This window comes from Siniperca chuatsi, linkage group LG8 (genome assembly GCF_020085105.1).
Source record: "Siniperca chuatsi isolate FFG_IHB_CAS linkage group LG8, ASM2008510v1, whole genome shotgun sequence".
Taxonomy (NCBI): domain Eukaryota; kingdom Metazoa; phylum Chordata; class Actinopteri; order Centrarchiformes; family Sinipercidae; genus Siniperca; species Siniperca chuatsi.
Genome location: NC_058049.1, coordinates 6,132,800 through 6,151,476, shown reverse-complemented (window position 1 = coordinate 6,151,476; position 18,677 = coordinate 6,132,800). Strand labels below are relative to the sequence as shown.

Here is an 18,677-nt window from a genome sequence, read left to right as displayed (position 1 = left end):
TAACATTAGCCTTTACTGGCAAGCCAGCGTTAACATGTTTGAGATGCGCTAGCTTACGGCTAATGTTATGCTAACGTTTTTCAGCTGACGGAGCTTTATATTATGTTGCCTACCAACGCCCCTTCTTTAGCTAGCGGTAGGGGTAGGTTAAATGGTAAGTTTTTAAGAGTTAATACATGCACAACATTTTAAACTATCGTTTGTGATTATATTTCACATGACTGTCAAAATATAGATTGACCATTTATCTCATATTATATTTAATAATTTTGCTAATTATAATTCACTTACTAAGTAACGTCCGTGCATACACGAGGAACTACGTCGACTCGTGGCGCTTTGAGTTGATTGGTTGATCAGGAGAGCAGCGAGGCCATTGGTTAGTGTTTGTCCAATCAGATTCCTCACATGACACCGGCTTTTTGCGCACAAACACAGGTATTAGCAATAGTTTTGGAGAATAGAAGGGACATTTTTAAACAGTTGCAGTACAATAGATCATGATGTGCTCGTATATATATCTCTGTCAGACGGTACTTTATGATTCTATGTGTCTTTCTTGAATAAACATCTTGATTTCTTTGTGTGTATCTACTGCAGTACATTATAATCCGTACTGCTAATGCCTTGATAATTGTAAATTATTACAGTGATACCCTTATCACTTACACTTGTCTTGTTGCCCACTGTAGATCTGTAAATGATGCCAATATTCACTGTTAGGTAATTAGTTTCACTAGGATTTTACTTACACAAAATCAGCTTCAATCTCCAAATTCATGCGTTTTCTATAACTTATTTTGATAGAAAATCATCATTTAAGACATAAATGATGGGCATTGTGTTACCAATAAAGCATTAACAATCTGAAGATCTGTATACTCAGTAGAATAACTTAACTTATGTTGGACAGTTTTTATTCATAGAGGAAATCCAACCCATTGAGTGTCAGCACCATGTCATCTTAGAAACAAACAACTTTACTGCCAACATTTTTGTTGTGTTCTCTTTATATTGCCACAAAATAGCATGTGTTTTAGTTTTTAGTGGTGAAATTGCATATTACTATTCACGACATCCCGTTTGAAAATCGTATTTGACAACTTATGTCTTTCTATGGTTATGGCTTTCAGTACAGATGAAAAAATAAAACCTAATAAACAATATTGCAAAGATCTTTAGAGTTACTGACACATAAACTTGTAGTCGTAGAAATGTTGCTTCTACACATGTGTGCCCAGTAGGAATAGTTTTGCTCTCTCTTGGTTTAATAGTTGGTAGAAAAATGTGTGTTCTGCATACAAATTTGTTTATCTGTTCCTACTAAGGCAAGGCAAGTTTATTTGTATAGCACCTTTCAACAACAAGGCCATACCAAAGCTTTAGATAACACCTTAACACAAGATAGAAGAAACATGAAATGCTCAAGGACTGTGTGCAGAAATGCATTAATAGGGACTGTAATTTACAGTAGAAACAAGGAGAAACTTTCCAAATAAACAACATCAAGGAATACTATTCTAGTGGGATATGTGTACTTCCATCCAAACCACATTTTCAAGATCTTTGGTGGCCCTAGTGCTGACATTTGTTTTGCATTGTTGTTGGCCTTTCATTATGTTAAAGACGTTTATGTATACTCACGATAATTCCCTGTTTCTACTGTTCACAGACTTGAACTGTGATTAATAACCAAGCTTTTCTAACAGGCATACATAGAGGTAGAAATCTTGGCGAGTGATGTAGCTGTTTAACTGTCCAAGCTCCAAGATAACCATAGTACCAAATGTTTTGATGTTAGGTTAAGAATATTAGAGAATCAACACACACTGTAAGAACTTAACATTTACCTTTTAAGAATAAGCTTTAATATTTAGATCAACAAGCTGTAATGTTTTACATCCAGGCATTATCAAACCTATTGCTGTACCTTTTTACAGTTTACTAAGGATGTGGTAAGTCAGCTGGAAAGTGTTAAGATCGACCTGAGGGGAATAATCCTGTTAGAGGCAGAGGGGAAGCAGAACCTCCTGGATTTCTCTGAAGCGGGGCTGTCAGAAATCAACTATGCAGACTACTTGGAAGAGGTGACACACATATACTCACATACATGCAGAAACAAACAGGTGCACATATCTGACACATCTGAATGAACAGACCCATAAGTATGAAGGGACAAACACACAAGCACAAACAGGACACAGTAAAAATGTGCATGAATGAGAGGAAACTTACACACACACATTAAGAAACGGAACGAATGAGCTGAAAACACACATAAAACACAAGGACAGACAAACATACACACAGTAACTAAATGTGATCCAACTGAAAATGACAGAATAAAGGTCAAATTAATCTTTATGATATTTAACTGTGAATTGAACCAGTTAGATTGCAATAGGTGACATCGGTTTATTAGTGTTAGCTCTTTATGAATACCAGTTTATTTGTGAAAGGGTCAGTGTAAATATTGCTAATAGATTGTTCTATACATATACTAATATTATTGTTTTACACTTGTACTTTAATGGTATGTTACCAGAAAAAGCTTGGTTCCTGAGGCTCAGTTAAACAGCCTCCTCTCTAGCTGTCAGTTAACATACAGCAGGCAGTCGTGCTTTACTTAATATGAGCTGCGACATGACACAGTACACCGGGTTCTGTTGAGGACCACTGAAGCTCGATTATCCAAAAGGATTCCTGCCAAGGCAAAGAGTGTGTAGGAACAAGCCGGGACTTGGCATTCACTGTCTTCTCCAAAACTACCTGTCAGGTTCACTTAAATTTATTTCCTGAGAGAGCAAAAAAAAAGCTTTATGGACTCAGTTCAAGTGTACCACCTGTCCTGAAACACAACTGACACACTCTCTAAAAGTCAGGGTGAGAGATTTCATGTCCAATAAATGTCTGCTGCTCTGCATATTGCATTTTTTTTGGTACTTTTTTGGGAATATAATTTAGTCATGTCTCCGATTACAAAATATTAGAGCCATTCGGGTAAAAACATAGGCAAGTCACCATCACAGAAAGCACTCATACAATTATGCAGGTTTCCAACCATTTAGTTTACTTGAATCAATCTGCAGCTAAAAAGACAGATTTGATCTTGGTCATCAATTAAGTGAGTTCTATCTACTTGGCAGCTTTACAGACAGTTGAAAGAGGGGTTATATTTCTTTGTTATTGAGATAATAAATATTTACTCTTTAGTAAAATTAAGTTGTTGAAGTGCTTGAGTGTTTCCTCCTTAAGGAAAAGCTGGAGGAACATGCATCGATGTGTCGATCTGTTTTTAATACAGCTGCTCAGTCTTATTCATGTGAAGCTTCTTTATTCATTATTCTTTAAATTAATAGTTGTTCCAAGGTGCAGTGGGAGTGTTTTATTATATTATTATCATACAAAAATAAAAGAAAGTCCTTTCTAATTATGTAGCTAATAATGGATGACTGACACTTGGAATTTGAGTATTTAGCTCCCAACATTACTACTGAGAGAAGAATGTTTTCATGATTTTTTGTTTTGTTTTTATACCCGTTTATCTTTAGGTCAACAAAGGAGTCACTATGGTGGACCTGCTCTCATTTGCCAGAGAGCTGGAGGCCCAGACAGACCTAATGGTAAGAACACCTTGGGGCCATTCTGGCTGATATACAAACATCCACTCTGTGCAGTTTCACAGTGTTTCCTTAGTTCACAGGCGTGTAAAATGATTTACTTATTTATTTACAATGCCATGGGAGCAATTTGGTGGATTTCTGTGTCCTTATTCTCCAAGCTCAGTGTGTCTTTGTCCAAAACATAACAGCTCTGCCTAAATAAATACAGTCTGGGAGAGCAGTCTGACTGCTCTGCCATGCCTTCAGGGGGTTTCAGGAAGGTAACACAACACATTTATTCACCTCTAAATGGCGAGTCCTGTAGGAGCCTCCAGAATGATGGAGCTTACAGTTAGTTCTATCTATCTATTGAAGATCTGTTGAACTTATTTTAAAGTTTGATGTCAAAAAGTTCTGTTATAACATCAAAGTAAAGGTGCTACATGCAGCCTTTTGTGTTAAGACCAAATTTCCCATTAACCACTGCCTTTTAATGTGTAAAGTTCCTGCACCTGATGCCACTCCATAACAGGGACAAAACTGTATTACTCTTAAATGATAGAAGAGAAAAGAATTTGACTGTTGGACACAGGAGAAATACATACATTTACTATTATTGGCCAGCAAAGGAAACAATAAATAACTCCAAGTCTCTGACATGACTTGTATTGTAGTTAAAGGGCTAAAATTTCCTTCAGCGCTTTGATAAAAATTTCGCTGCCTGTGTGTGTGTTTCAGCCCAGAGGCGCTCTGCAGACCGCTCTGAAAGGCCACATCAGCACTCTGCGGCAGATCCACAGTCAACAGATCATCCCCATGGAGCAGGCCATGGTAATGCCCCACTGTGTGTCTCTGTTTTCAGTCCAGATATTCATGCCTGGCTGGACTCTTGGTTTTTGGTTAGATCTTCTGTGTAGTCATCCCCTTAAAGGAAACATCCACCTTAAACCACTTCAAAACTATGCTTAATTCTGTTGTTTTTTGACTTGATTGTTCTTCTTCCCCTCAACAACTGGTAATAGATGAACTGACATGACATCAGGATAATAATATTCACAGCAAAGCTAGAGTTTTCCAATTGTTTTTCTACTTAATATTTTGTTAAGTCATACAGAAACCCATCATAGAAGAGGCATAGACCAATTTTCTCACCCACAGTGGCCTCAAAAGAGAGTGCAATGCAGCCACAGCGCATGCTATATTTTGACTGAAGGATGCTTTTTATTGTGAAAAAATTCAGCTCCTGTTCTACTTTTGCTGCAAGTGCAGGTAAATGCAATACATCCTCACCCATTCTTGACTGGTGTGTTGCTTTAAGGCATTCTAATGAAAATGAATAACTTAAGAAGATGAAGCAGGTTGAGGGAAATGACCAGAACAAAAGTGGATGTTCCCTTTAAGGGTATATTGTCACTGGCACTTACTGTAGTACAGTGGATTACGTTTTTATGTATTGCCAGCATGTGCTGGACAGATCAGTAGTATTTCTGATAGTGGAGCATTTAGCAGCTAAAGAGCCAGATATTTCCCTCGGGAGTTGGTGGAGACCAAAAACAGAGCTGGACAGAGTGAATATTGGACTTACATTCATCAGACAAACAGAAACACGACTCTAAATGAATGATAATGTTGCTTTGTGTGCTTGATGAATAAATAAGCAACTGTTTGTTAAAAAAAGGTGATGTCAGTGTAGTGTTTACAGCTTGTTGCACTGCCCCCAAGTGGCCAAAAAAATCAATCAATGCTAGTTTAAAGAAATTCGTCTCCAAAATTTACTTCAAGATAATCTATGCTAAAAAGAAAGGTTCATCAGGTCAACGGTTGTAATGTGATTTAGTGTACGTGTGTATGTCAGAGCTACTGAATAGGAGTAATTGGTGTGTTATCCTTGTGCTAATGTCTATTTAAGAGAATGGTATCATCCTTGACAGAGAAAGTATAGTTCAGTGTTTCATTTAATATTAAAAGCATATATTTTGAAAATGTTGTGTGAAAAACAAATTAAATATTCAGTTTTATTTTCTCTGTCAAAAGCCATTCTTTTGAATAACACCAATGATTTACAGCTACTTTACTGCATTTCAGACAAGCAGTGATGCACTTCAACACAGTTTTGTATGTTTTTCTTTCTTCTCTTTTTTTTCTTTTTCCACTTTCAACTTCAAGAAATATGTTAGAGCAAGGGTAAGCAGAAATGTGTCCATCCTGTGTATTTAGTGTCCCCATTCATTATTTGTAATGTTTAGAGAGATATTTTATCTCATAGATGACATATAGTAATCTGAGAAAATATCTCATTTTGGATGTTATTATAGGCTATTGTGTGTATTTACATTTATATAAAGATTATATACTCTATGGTGTTAAAAAGGATTTTGTACCAAAATCTCACAAAATATCCACTTTAAGAAAAGATGTTACTTTAGTTCAGTCATTCATTTGGTAACAGCTCTGTTCTTTCCATCAATGGTGGGGAAACCAAGGAAAAACTCAATTCAATTGTTACATACAGTGTATGTAAGCAATTGTATCATGAAAGTAAGTGAATTATTGTATTGTGGATATTTCATTTTGGAACAAAATTCTTCAGCATGCCTGTACTGAAAGCAGGATCTTGTTCATCAAGTGTTGGTTTTGTTCTTGCCTGTCTCCCTTTGTGTTTCAATGGCGTATGTTTCCAGGTGTTAAAATGACCCCTGACTGTATTTCTTGACCTTTGACATTGCTGGTGTTAATTTGTGCTCTTAATTTCCCTTTTAAAGAGCGCATTGAACCAGAGTATGAGGTTCCTGGAGAGAACAGCCTCAGACCTGCCAGTAAGTTAACCAACCCTTCAGTCTGTACTGAAATCTAGGCTCAGATTTAGGCCTAAACTGATCAAAATCTCCCATTTCTTCTCTGCAGAACAAAGTTTTAGCAGTTCTTGATGCCATTGAAGCTGCCCAGTACCTCATCTCCCAGAATTCCACACATTTAATCAATCGGGTAACTGAAGGATCACTTGCTTTGTTTATAGAGCGCCCCAAAAAAAAAACAACTTCTCTCTCTCTTTCTCTCTCTCTCTCTCTCTCTCTCTCTCTCAAAACCTAACACGGCACCAATGAATCTGGTTCTGCTCAAGGTTTCTGCCTCGTAAAGGAAGCTTTTTCTTGCCATTCTCGCCAAGTGCTTGCTCATGGTGGGATTTGTTGGTTCTCTGTAAATAATGTTATAAAGAGTACGGTCTAGACCTGCTCTATAGGGAAAGTGCAATGAGATAACTTCTGTTATGAATTGCCACTATATAAATAAAATTTAATTGAATTGAATATTCTCAATTTGTAAATGGTCTGTAACTCACGTTATGTCTTAATCTTCCTCAGGAAACAGGAAAATTCACAGCGACCATTGTTGGCTACTTCCATCAATACATTGAATGGGTCAAAACATCTGTAAGTATTTGTGTGTTCATTTGTTTAACTTGTTGAAGCTTATGTGGTTCTCACTTCCGCTGCAGTTTTTAAATGTTGACTTATATGTTCAGCCCAATATTCCTTTTAGTCACAACCAAACAGTGGTGGTACACAGAGAGTTATGTGCTTGCAAAACGACCTTTGCATGTTACATAAGAGTTTTGGAGTAAATATAGAGAAGACGAATATAACAATTACAACCTCTTTAAATTTAAGGAATTTGCTTTGTGGCACATTGGTTTCTGCCGTAGTTAACCTAAGGAATTCAAAACAAAGTTTAAAAAAAAAACGTTATGTGTGAAGCCTGAAGCTGTTTTGTCGATCTCAGATCTATCAATAGAACATTTTCATTTCAATCAGAATGTTCTTGTTGTTTTGCATAAACACCTAAAGTACAGGGATCTATTGTGCAGTGTGCAGTGGCACTTTCAGCAAGTAACATGGATACGATTTTAAGCAGAAAAAAGAATAAATGGACGATGTTACTGTTGATATATAGTATGTATTCCTGAATCTGTTGTGTGCTGACATTTACTGTTTATATCATCTTGCTCTCTGTAGTTGGCCATGGAGGTTGCACCGTGCAAGCCCTTCAGCAACATGGTGGACACAACGGAAATCATTGCTTGCAGTTTCTTGGTTGACTCCATGGTAATTATACCAAGCATACAGGGAAACAAACCCCATTTAAACAGGGGTAGGAATGTATTTTAAAAGGATAGGGTGGTTAGCTGTAGCTCACTGGGGTTGGATATATCACAACAGATTTACGGTTCATTTTGGTCATTCAAGTTTGCAAAGAAATATTTCAAATGTGACAACAGTCATCATCCAGTACATGCCACTTCTGTTTGTCAAAGCCAATAGGATGGATTTTTATAATGGTGGATATAAAGCCTCAGCAATAGTTACATCTTTCAAATCGCCTGTTTATCCAAACAACAGTCCGAAACCCAAAAGTATTTAATTTACTATCACAAAGGACAAAGAAAAGGTATTTTTACTGGGAAAATGACTTCAATGATTAATATATTATCAAAATATTCGAAATAATCGATTAATGGACCAATAGTCTCAGCTCTAATAGCTTGTTTTTGCCACAGAACACATTCTGGATGGGCCTGGGCTGCAGCACTCTCTTCCTGCTCCCGAGCATTATCCTAGCAGTGAAACTAGCCAAGCACTACCGCAGGATGGAAACAGAAGATGTTTACGATGAGTGAGTAGTTGTACTTGTTATTCTACTATTTCTTTACAACTGTATATATATATATATATATATATATATATATATATATATATTTTTTTAAAGTTTATACTTAACAGAATGAGATATGATATCCTTACTGTGTATTATGCTATCAATGGTTCTTTCTCTTTAGCTTTTTATTCTCTACCTGCTTTCTAGCTAAACTGCATGTTATAAGGCAGAATTTCACTTTTCAGTTTGTAGTTTGCTAATTCATTTACTTAAGGATTAGATTTTTTTTTGATAATATTGAGGTTCTTTTAATTTTACTAAAATTTGAGTTTTAGATTCAATACAACCTTTTTAGGGGTTCTTTTTTTGGTCACAGTAGCTCTACTGGTTTATTGTTGATTTTTTTCCCTACATTTTCTCTTCCTTGTAGTTCCTCTGTTTCTGGGACTTGGCATTTTACTTTGTGATAACCATTTCTACTATTTCCATCTTCCATGTCCTTTATTTTTATTCATTCCTCTCTGTCAAGCACTTGGCACTTTACAAAGAAACATTGACGCATTTGTCAATTTATATTTCTTCTTTATGGATCTTTTGTTCACCCTCAGTGGACTCATTTAATCACGGCTTTACACAAATACAGCACAATGTCTTGATCAGTGGCGTCTCTCGCCGTGTGATCTGTGCTGGATTAGTGGGAAACTTTCTGGTGCATTTCTATCGCTGAACATTTCAATAACATTTTTATGTTGTGTTTTTTGTGTATCTTTATAGCATTGAGACAATTCCCATGAAAACGTAAGACATTTTACCCACCTCCCTCTTCTTTTCAACTTCCATCACTCTGTGCTTTTCTCTGGATCTTGTACATATAATTGTTTACTAAATTCTTGGTGCTGGTTTACGTTTTTAAGCTTGGAATTGCTCGTATGGGTGGATGGTGTGGCTTCTTGTCGTGTGCTACCTTTGAAAAGTGCCCCTTACCTTTCATGAAGGGCTCTTGCAATCATTACCTTACAAGTCCACCTGTTTTTTGTAAGTTATAGTGTAAATAAAACACTATGGTTTATACTCATACTCTACTAACATTGTTGAAAAGTTTGACTACTCAAAAAGATTTTTACTCTAAAAGTTCAGCATGCCATGTCTCTCACATTACATTTTTCATTCGTTTTTGTATACAATATTTTGTTTTCAGTATGGAAATTGGTAATAATGGTTATCATAGTGAGCGCTCACAAGGTATCCCAAATCCTATGATGACAAGGTAAGCATTATAATAATCCTGTCAGTGCATGTTCTGGGAGGTGGAGGGATGCCTGGGGAAGTGGGTTTTTTCACAAGCATAATGACGTGGCCGGACACAGTGCATGCCTTTGAGGGAGTTGATTTATTGCACACACACTATACACACAATAAAGTGAAAGCTGTAATGGTAATGGTAGCTTTTATTATAAAACATCCAATATGACATATATCAAAAAGTACTTTTAACAGATTTAAACAGATTTGTTAAGGAATTCCAAGTAACAGTTCGACAATTTGGGAAATCCACATATTCACTTTCTTTCTGAGAATTAGATGAGACGATCGGTACCACTCTTGTGTCTGTGTGTTAAGTATGGAGCTAGAGCCAAGAAGCGTTTAGCCTAGTTTAAGCAAGGGAAAACATCTAGCCTGGCTCTGTCTAAAATAACAAAATCTGCTCACCATCATCTCTGAAGCTCACATATTAATATAATGTTCTGTATCTTGTGAACAACAGCTAGGCTCATTGACTGGGGTGTCCTGTTTTTCATCAAGAAAATATTTCAGCACGAAACTTCCCCTAAAACCAACCTTTTTTAGTTTTTTTTTTCATGGTCCCCAGAGGATGAATCCTACTGCCTTTGGTGATCCTCTGACTTTTCCTCTCGCTCCACCATGAGGTTCACATTTGTGTTTTTTAGTGGAATGTGTGCCATGAAATTTGGTACACGTATTGATTTGCCCCTCAGGATGAATTGTAATGACGTGGGCGAGCCTCTAACTTTTCATCTCGCACCACCATCAGGTCAAAATTGTAATTCGTCCAAGACATTGGTTTATGACCTGCAAAACTAACGGCATTCCCATCAGCCCCAGCTGCATTTTGTGTTTATTGCTAATTAGCAAATGTTAGCACGCTAACACACTAAACTAAGATGGTGAACATGATAAACATTACACCTGTGAAACATCAGTATGTTAACATTGTCATTGTGAACATGCTAACATGCTGAAGTTAACATTTAGCTCAATGCACTGCTGTGCCGAAGTATAGCCTCACAGAGCTGCTAGCATGGCTGTAGACTCTTAGTCTTGTTTACATTTCTGTTTGTCTACAGATTAAACAAACAAGACACAATATGTTAATCAGTGAGCTTTAGAGGTGGTAATCACATTGGAGGGAGTCGGGTTAGATGCTCCCTCTTATCAGTCTTTATACTAAGCTAAGCTAACCATGACCGACCCCTGACTCTGCATTTAATGCAGAGAAATAAAATTGGTGTGAATTGCTGTTGTAAATTCTTTGCTCTGTCCGTCTCGTGTTAATATTTTTGCTACCGTTACTTCTCTCTGTCGTTGCCAAATGTTGTGCTGTGTAGTTTTTGGGGAATCTACCATAACCTACTGCATGCTCTGTGTGCACACCGGGATGGTCATGTGGTATGAAAAATGTTCCTGTTTCCTCTTATTTAGAGTCAGCCAAAGTCCGATGAATGTACACCTGATCATTTTGTTCAGAGAGAGGCAAGCATGTCAAGCTTTGGTGTGATGCTGGGAATGCTGCTCCTTTGATTTCCTTCTTAATCTAACAAAACGTCTAACTGCATGTTATATTTATTTTTAAGTTGCATTTGGACGAGGATGTGTTTGAACAGCCAACCTACTGTAACAGAAGCTATAGGAAGAGAGCAAAACAGCTAAATTATAGCGAAGACCAGACACTAGCTGGTCTTTGCATCCACAAACATCCTTCAATTCATCTTTTAAACTTATTGAACTTGTCTTTTATGTGAGTGGAGTTTCATTACAAAAGGAGCTATCCACTTTTTGAGCAAATGCTGCCTTGCTGAAAAGTAAAACCCAAAGAAAGATTTTTTATTTGCCATTTTGTTGGTCTTTACTTGAAAAACACAACATTTTCAAAGATGGAACTGTAATTTTTTTTTTAAATATTGAATGATTAACTTCTAAATTTTTCTTAAAATGGATACAAGATGTTGGAACAAAACTTACAAATCACCAAAAATCAAGCATGAGTTTAAAGGGGCACTGAATAATCTGTGACTTCTGTTGAAATTTATCAACGAACAATTGCTAATAAAACACTGACAATTCACCCACCTGTTTCTCTTTAAACCATGCTAACCTGTAAAGTGACACAAGCAAAGAAGTCACATTTACACAACAGGAGTGTGTAAATTAGGATTTTTCAAAATGGAAAAAAAATATCTAAATCTGATGAAGGTCTATCTAACCTGTAAGTTTTCAGAACCAGAAATCTCTGAACCTGGTGAAATAATCCTTGTGTCACTGGTATTGATCAACAACCCCATCAACCCCACTAATATAATCATTACCTTGTGCTTTTACACAAGAAAAACTTTAATTATTGCCCCTTTAATTGACCATATTTTATCTTAATCCCCCAGAGGATGTTGATGAAGCTGTTCTGCTCTCTGCCTGTGAACCCTTCGCCCTGCTCTTCTTCGCCAAGTAAAAGAAGAGAAGCAGGCGTCGGTTTCACAAAATGGTGATTGTTTAATTTTCTGTCTGTGCTGTTAATGTTTTGCCCTGTGTGTGTGTGTGTGTGCGTTTGTGTCCCTGCGCTGGTAGCATCCCTACCTATGACACTATGAACAGGTTCCCGCGGGCCTCGGCTCCTCCAAGGCACATCGACTGGTGACAGAGAGCCGGCTCTTGTTCTGGCTCCTGAAAGGTAGTGGAAACCTACGCGACCTCCGTTTCTCTAACACCGTTATATTTAATTCCTTCCAATCTTAAATCTTTCTTTTGCACAGCTGTCATCGCATCCTGCTGTTTGTCTGCCGTCACCATGCCATCTGTCTCTCCTTATTTTTAATCTTATTTCTTTGCATTTCTTATGTACCCCTCTAACTGAACTCTTTAACACTTCTTTACAGCTTGTTTTAGCGCTTTTCACTGTGACTTTGCAGTAAAACCATCATGGTGAGAACTGCTAATTTTGGAATCACTAACGAACCATAAATGTCCTCACCGTATTTATGTCTGACTACTTGTGACTGCTTAGTCACTGTGCTGGAGTGCAGAGAAGCTAAATGTGCTTATTCCCCTTACTTCTCATTTTTGCTTTGTTTGATGCTTATTGATAATAACATAATTTGGTACTAAAAACTGCCTCATTTACAAAACAGTCAGTAAGCTCTCTGACCAGCTTCATGCCTCTATTGGGACATTTCTTTTCAGTTACTGTCTATCCTTATCCTTATATCCTAATCCTTATAATTTTGCAAAACAACATATTTGATTCTTTGACTTTTTCTTAATTGCATTTTATATCAACAGCCTTTTGATGTATTTGCAATCTCTCTGGCCACTCTACGTTAGTTCCTGTTGGGGCTGGTGGGGTCTGTTGTTCACGAGAATTATCAAAATTTAATGCTTCAACCAAAATTAAGTATACACGCACAGAAAATTATGTTTAATGTTTATAGTTTGTTTGGAGGTGGTCTCAAGCAATTCATCAAAAAGGGAATCTTGTTTAAAAAAAGCAAGACTACAGGGTACAGTATGTAACTTTTGCTGAACAGCACCACTACTGGATATGGGTAAATGCTAGTAATGTAACAGTAGTAGAAGTAGAGAAAAGTCATAAAATCAGCAAAATGACTCAGGAATGTCATACGGCAATGCCTACCTAAAGTTGGCAAAATATTAGTTAACATTAGCCACTATAAGCTACTGGTCTTACCAGAGCCAGTTAGTCTGCGTTCAGACCGACTTGAGCCCTGCACTGCCCTCTCGTTCATTTGAGTGAAGCCAGTCCATCAATGCAGTGGGGGTGCCAACGCAGGGTCATCTGGCAAAAACTTTTGTTGTGCTGCTTTGGCCAATCAAATACATGCAAGTGCACATTCCTGGTAGATTATTTTGTAACATGAACGCTGTATTTCTGCTATTAACCTCGCGGTCATTGTGACGAAAGATAAAATAGTTGCCGCCCTTGATAACTTTCCAGAGTTTTAAAATGCTGTCTGTGAGTATTACAAACCGTTGTCCAATGTTTTGCTGTCTGATAAGCCTTTAAACGCATTTATCTGTTACTCCAACTGGACTTGGATCGTAAATCATGTCTCACCTGTACACGCCCCCACAAAGGCAGCCACTTTTATTGCTCATGAATTAAAATTTGTATTTGCAACAGGAAAAACGGGTTATTTCTTCTTTCTAAAGTGACGTACTCTTGCTTTAAGCAACAAGGTTTAATTAAATGTGAAAAATGTCAGTCACTTCAGTCAAATGTCACTTTTTAAAAAGCATAATTTCTGGTTACATGATCATTTGTAGTTGATATACTAAATGTCACATAGCATAGATGATATACATCATCTGGGAATATAGCTTTCAGTATCTGATTATCTGGAGGGAAATACATGATTCCCAGAGGACAGCAGGTTGTACATGACTATAACAATAATTAGATTTTTCAGTAGCAAAAAGTACCATGTAGTCTTTGAAAACTCTTTATGGATCTTCATGAAAGCATCACTGACTGCACTCTTATGTCTGTTATTTCACAACTCAGCCAGAGCTGCATTAATCTCCTGGGCCATTCAAAAGAAAAAAGCAATACAGTATGGGTTTATTCACTTAATATTTAAAAAATCTAATTCATTTTTCTCCAATATTTGCCTTCACAGTGCCCTTGAAAACTGGAACTAAAATACACCATAGTAAGTTTGCCTTCTTACATTTTTACATTTTACATTGTAGCCATTTAGTTGAATCTGTTGCAATCGATCCAACAGCAGAATGGGATCTGATTCTCGCATCAATAGTAAGGAATACAAAGGTTCAGAGCCATTGTTGTTAAGATGTCCATTTAAATAGTAATTTACTCTAGTATCGAGCCTGAAAATCTAATTTTCCTTAAAACAAGTGGAAAAACTCTACCAAATGAGAGTTTGTAGCAATTCTGCATTTCCACAGCAGTTTCACATGAATGGAGAATTTTCAGTCTCAAGAAAAAGGCTCATCCCTATTGCCAAGATAATGACAATTCCTGGGCCAAGGTGATATGGAAACAAGTGAGATCACACAAAAGTTTTTTATTTATTTAATTTCAAGACTCAGTATGAGGATTGATTAATGCAGGCTCATGTGAGTGATCTGTGTAGTTTCCTGACAGTATTACATCATTATGTAAGAGAGCATTGACACGAAGAGAGTTAAGAAAAGCAGTAGAAGTTGTACTTTAACTTTTTCTAAATTGGTACAAAAGTGCAGCAATATGTATGTGCAATAATATGTGAAGCAGGTTTACTAATCAAAACCTTTCCTGTTTTCCATCTATTTTTAAGCTTCACAGTTTCATAACCCCTCGGACCAGCAGAAGCTCAATAAAAGATGGTTTCCTTACAACAGAAGAAGAAGAACACACAAAGCCATTTGGGTGTTTTTATCTTTAGCGGACATCAAACTCTTCTCCCTCAGCATCAATCTGAGCCAGGCTTGTTCTGCATTTTTTCAAAGGACTGCTGTGTCTGCGTTTACATTTGTTAAGACACAAAACCAAGCTGAAAATACACTCGGCAAGAGCACATGACAATAACTGTGATGCCTGTTCATTTTAATGTCCTTGTTTGTACATAAGAAGACAGTGGCTGAAAGGTCACCCGAAGGTCGTGGAAAGCTGTTTCTCCTGCACTTTGAATGGATGTATCACATTCAACACAAGCTTATTTTAAAAGTGGGACAGTCTGTCAATACAACTGTGAGGAAAGTTAAAAGTACTGTTTTGTTGAAAATGGCACATCCTTTTTAACTGCAGCATGTGTAAATTGGTGGGTGCGATACCTTAATGACTGAGAACTGGATGATTTGAACAAAGTGGTAAAAACAAAAAAAACAAAAAAAAAAACGAAACAGGTTGTTCCCAGGTGGATTCTTGTGATTAAAATGAAGAAATTTAGCATGACTTTTTAAAATGTTTACAATATTACAAAACATCCAGAGTTTGACTGGTTTGGGGAAAATTGCAAATGACTGGTTGCCTTTCAGAAGTATGTGTCAACCTGGCATGTTGATAGATATGCTCCTTCTCAAAGGGAAAATCCACCCACGGATGCTCTTACACTGTTGAAAATCACCAATCTGTGATGTTAAATGTGTACAAAGAATTATTTTGTGTCTAAAACGTACTTGATACTTTTACTTTTTTAGCATACCCATTTTCCCTTAACCTGTGGCATCTACTTTTGTGCTAGGTCTTCATTTCCTACATTTCCCAGAATGCCTTTAAACAAAAATTATTATTAAAAAAGTGAGACAAACTTATCATCAATGAATAATATGGCTTGTCGCTGCATTCTGGTCTACTAAGGCTGATGTCAATTTGTGTGCTAATTTTTTTTGCCACCCGAAAAACTTAAAAGATATCCAATATAAGAAAAATCAGAAAGAAAAAGAATTAGAATCAGACAACAGTATTTTATTTATATTTTATTATACACAACAGAAATATGTTTGTTTTTCTTTCCTGTCTTGTTAATCATCTTGAGACCCCTCAGATTTATCTTGGAACCATTTAGGGAGCCTCACCCCCAGGTTGGGTACCAATGTCTCCATTGTAGATGTGCTGGAAATATCTAACCATAACATCCTGCCATCAAAGTTTGGCCATTAATCACAGGAGTACCAACAATACACCACCAAACAACAAAATCAATCAAAAAAAATGCATCACCAAATACCCATTACCAACAATGAAAGTATTTGGGGTGGATTTTCCCTTTAAATCACACGATAAAATCAGAGCATGACTTCTTAATATATCACACACTATGACAGTGTCATAGTGTGAGGCTTATAGATTGTTCCCTAGGTGATGAATAGATTAATAACACAAGCTATCATGTGGAGTTCACTAACATGACATTTTTACTGAGATCTTTCTTGCTTTCACAGTGGTGATACTTTTAAAGTGGAGAAATAATTTCTCAAGCCAAATTGTTTTTTTTACTGTAGGTCTCAGGTCTTTAGTGGTCTATCAGTTATGTGCTTATTTTATTTCTGCTTTTTAAAACCCCACAGTAGCTATGGATACATTTAAAAACTATGGAACGAGTGAATGTATTCAAGAGCTATTTTTTATTTTGTATTACTTGAAATATGCTGAACTCTATCACTAACGCATTGGTCAAGCCAATCCAGTTATCCCACCCAGCTTGCCTCCATGTTTACAGGTTAGATTTGCAGCAGCTGTCAGCAGTAATTGTGGTGAGAAATTAGACAATCCATTCATGGCCCATAGGACAAGTGAGCACTGTCAATCAAATAGTGGAAAACCAGTAGAACGCTTTATGGTTTACACAGTTGATAGTGTTGATGCACACAGTGAAAAAATAATGTCCTTCTTAACACTGAAAGTTTGAATTTTATACTTGTGTCTGGATGCGCTAACAGTGCAATAGCAGAATAAGCTAGCTTACAGTACCTACCTTACAGTACCAAATGTACCAAATTCAATATTTTCATATTTTAAAGTGGTCATATTATGCTGGTTTTCAGGTTCATAATTTTGTTTTGGGGTTGTACCAGAATAGGTTTACATGGTCATTTTCAAAAAACACCATATTTTTACTCATACTGCACATTGAGCATTATCTCTTTTCACCCTGTTTCTTGAATCCTCTCACTTCTACTCTCACTCTAACTCCCTTTGGGCTGGACTTTGAGCTTTTTCATTTTGCAAACCTGTTGCATGCACAAAAAATATATAACACAATAAAGAAAAGGGGAAAAGCCAAAAAGCATAAAATGACCACTTTATTAAAAAAGAGCTGCAGGATTTTGAAATAACTTTGATGCTAGCTTTTTCATCAGCTACCATCAGCATCAAAGTTGTGTGACTTGATCCAACAAAACCAACTGATTAGCATTGAAAACTACAGAAAATATTTGATCTCCTGTACTTTGTTCCCTTTTTATGACCATTTTTAATCAAATCATATAGCCCACAGTTTTCATAATTTTAGATAATGGTTTTGGCCATACAAAGATACTAATCCAGGCTAGTTAGCTAGTAGCTACAGCTTGAAAGCTAGCTAACTTTCTTGTTCTACATACAGTAGCTCATATACTAGTACATACAGCACTGTATACTACAATATACATAGTAATAGTATACATAAGTAGTGTGCAGTATATACAGCATATACCAGGAAAAAATCTTTCCGTGGTGTAAATACAAAATGGCTTCAGTTAGCAAAAGATTAGTTGACAGTTTTTTACTTGTTTCATTGTAATACCCAGTTTGTTGTTAAGATGGACATTTTTGAAGAATCTGTGTGCTCACTTTGACAGGACTATCATTGGTTTTCTTGTCTGCTAGAGTCTGGATGTGACCCATCTTGGGAGAAAAGCTGTATGATTTTACTAAGTGCTTAAACTAGATAGCATGTATCCGAACCCTGGATGGATGTGTCAGGACGGATACAGTGGTAACTGGTTTGAACTGTGATGCTCCAAAGTTGGGCACTGACGGAAGAGGAACTTTTTATGTGGTGGTGAAAAGAGAGTGTATAAATTGTGAATAAACTTTGAAATTCAAGTTATTGTCATTCTTTTTTCAGTTTTGTTTACATTTTAGTGTCTTTCTAAGAATCCCAAAAAGGTTCTGTCATTATAAAAATGCTTCTGTCTTGAATAGGCAGTGCATTTGGGCAAATATTTTGGTTTAATCCAAATGAGAGACGAATGTTGTAAAGGGTTTTATTGTTTGTGGTAAAGCAAAAAAATAAATAAATAAAAAATCAGCATAGCATATATGCATCAAGAGCCAGAATGGGGGATTATATATTTAAAATAGTGTGCTACTGATGTAACCATGTTTAATTGTTAATGTGTTTTATCCAAAACAAATGACATGTAACATGAGACATCTTGCTCATAGTGTATATTAAGACTTTAACACAAGACTGCACACTCTTATGTGGTTCTGCTCTGCTAGCCAGAGCCCTGGGTTGCGTTACTGGTCAGCTATTTTCAACAGGAGATGATTATCTTCTTCCATAAGCTGTTGTTCTGAGGTTTTCTCAGGTACCAAACAGCGTGTGAATAAACACCACCAGGAAAACCACATGCCAACTCATTCCTACCTCTAAATAGGCTTGTATAAGAGACAGATGAGAACAA

General features: G+C 36.7%; 1 protein-coding gene and 1 long non-coding RNA gene across 17 annotated transcripts in view; one reads left to right on the top strand and one right to left on the bottom strand.

Moving 5' to 3' along the window:
* LOC122880695 overlaps positions 1-425 on the bottom strand; it is an 88,395-nt gene extending 87,970 nt beyond the window's left edge. For all 5 annotated transcript variants that reach the window (XR_006379011.1, XR_006379008.1, XR_006379010.1 and 2 more), the window contains exon 1: positions 292-425. This is a non-coding gene — a long non-coding RNA (uncharacterized LOC122880695). The remainder of the gene's footprint in view (positions 1-291) is intronic.
* The window catches only part of prom1a (prominin 1a), an 83,055-nt gene extending 64,962 nt beyond the window's left edge, over positions 1-18,093 (top strand). For 3 of the 12 annotated variants that reach the window (XM_044206047.1, XM_044206050.1, XM_044206049.1), the window contains 14 exons: positions 1,941-2,087; positions 3,552-3,623; positions 4,341-4,433; positions 5,769-5,786; positions 6,365-6,418; positions 6,507-6,587; positions 6,965-7,033; positions 7,616-7,705; positions 8,158-8,273; positions 9,030-9,053; positions 9,454-9,522; positions 12,117-12,219; positions 14,183-14,215; positions 14,843-18,093. In XM_044206047.1, the coding sequence (XP_044061982.1) occupies positions 1,941-2,087; positions 3,552-3,623; positions 4,341-4,433; positions 5,769-5,786; positions 6,365-6,418; positions 6,507-6,587; positions 6,965-7,033; positions 7,616-7,705; positions 8,158-8,273; positions 9,030-9,053; positions 9,454-9,522; positions 12,117-12,186 (903 nt within the window). In that variant the 3' untranslated portion in view covers positions 12,187-12,219; positions 14,183-14,215; positions 14,843-18,093. Of the gene's footprint in view, positions 1-1,940; positions 2,088-3,551; positions 3,624-4,340; positions 4,434-5,768; positions 5,787-6,364; positions 6,419-6,506; positions 6,588-6,964; positions 7,034-7,615; positions 7,706-8,157; positions 8,274-8,685; positions 9,523-12,116; positions 12,220-14,182; positions 14,216-14,842 lie in introns of those variants that run through there. The other 9 variants (XM_044206048.1, XM_044206051.1, XM_044206052.1 and 6 more) reach the window with 6 other exon arrangements.
* The last annotated feature ends 584 nt before the right edge of the window (positions 18,094-18,677 follow it).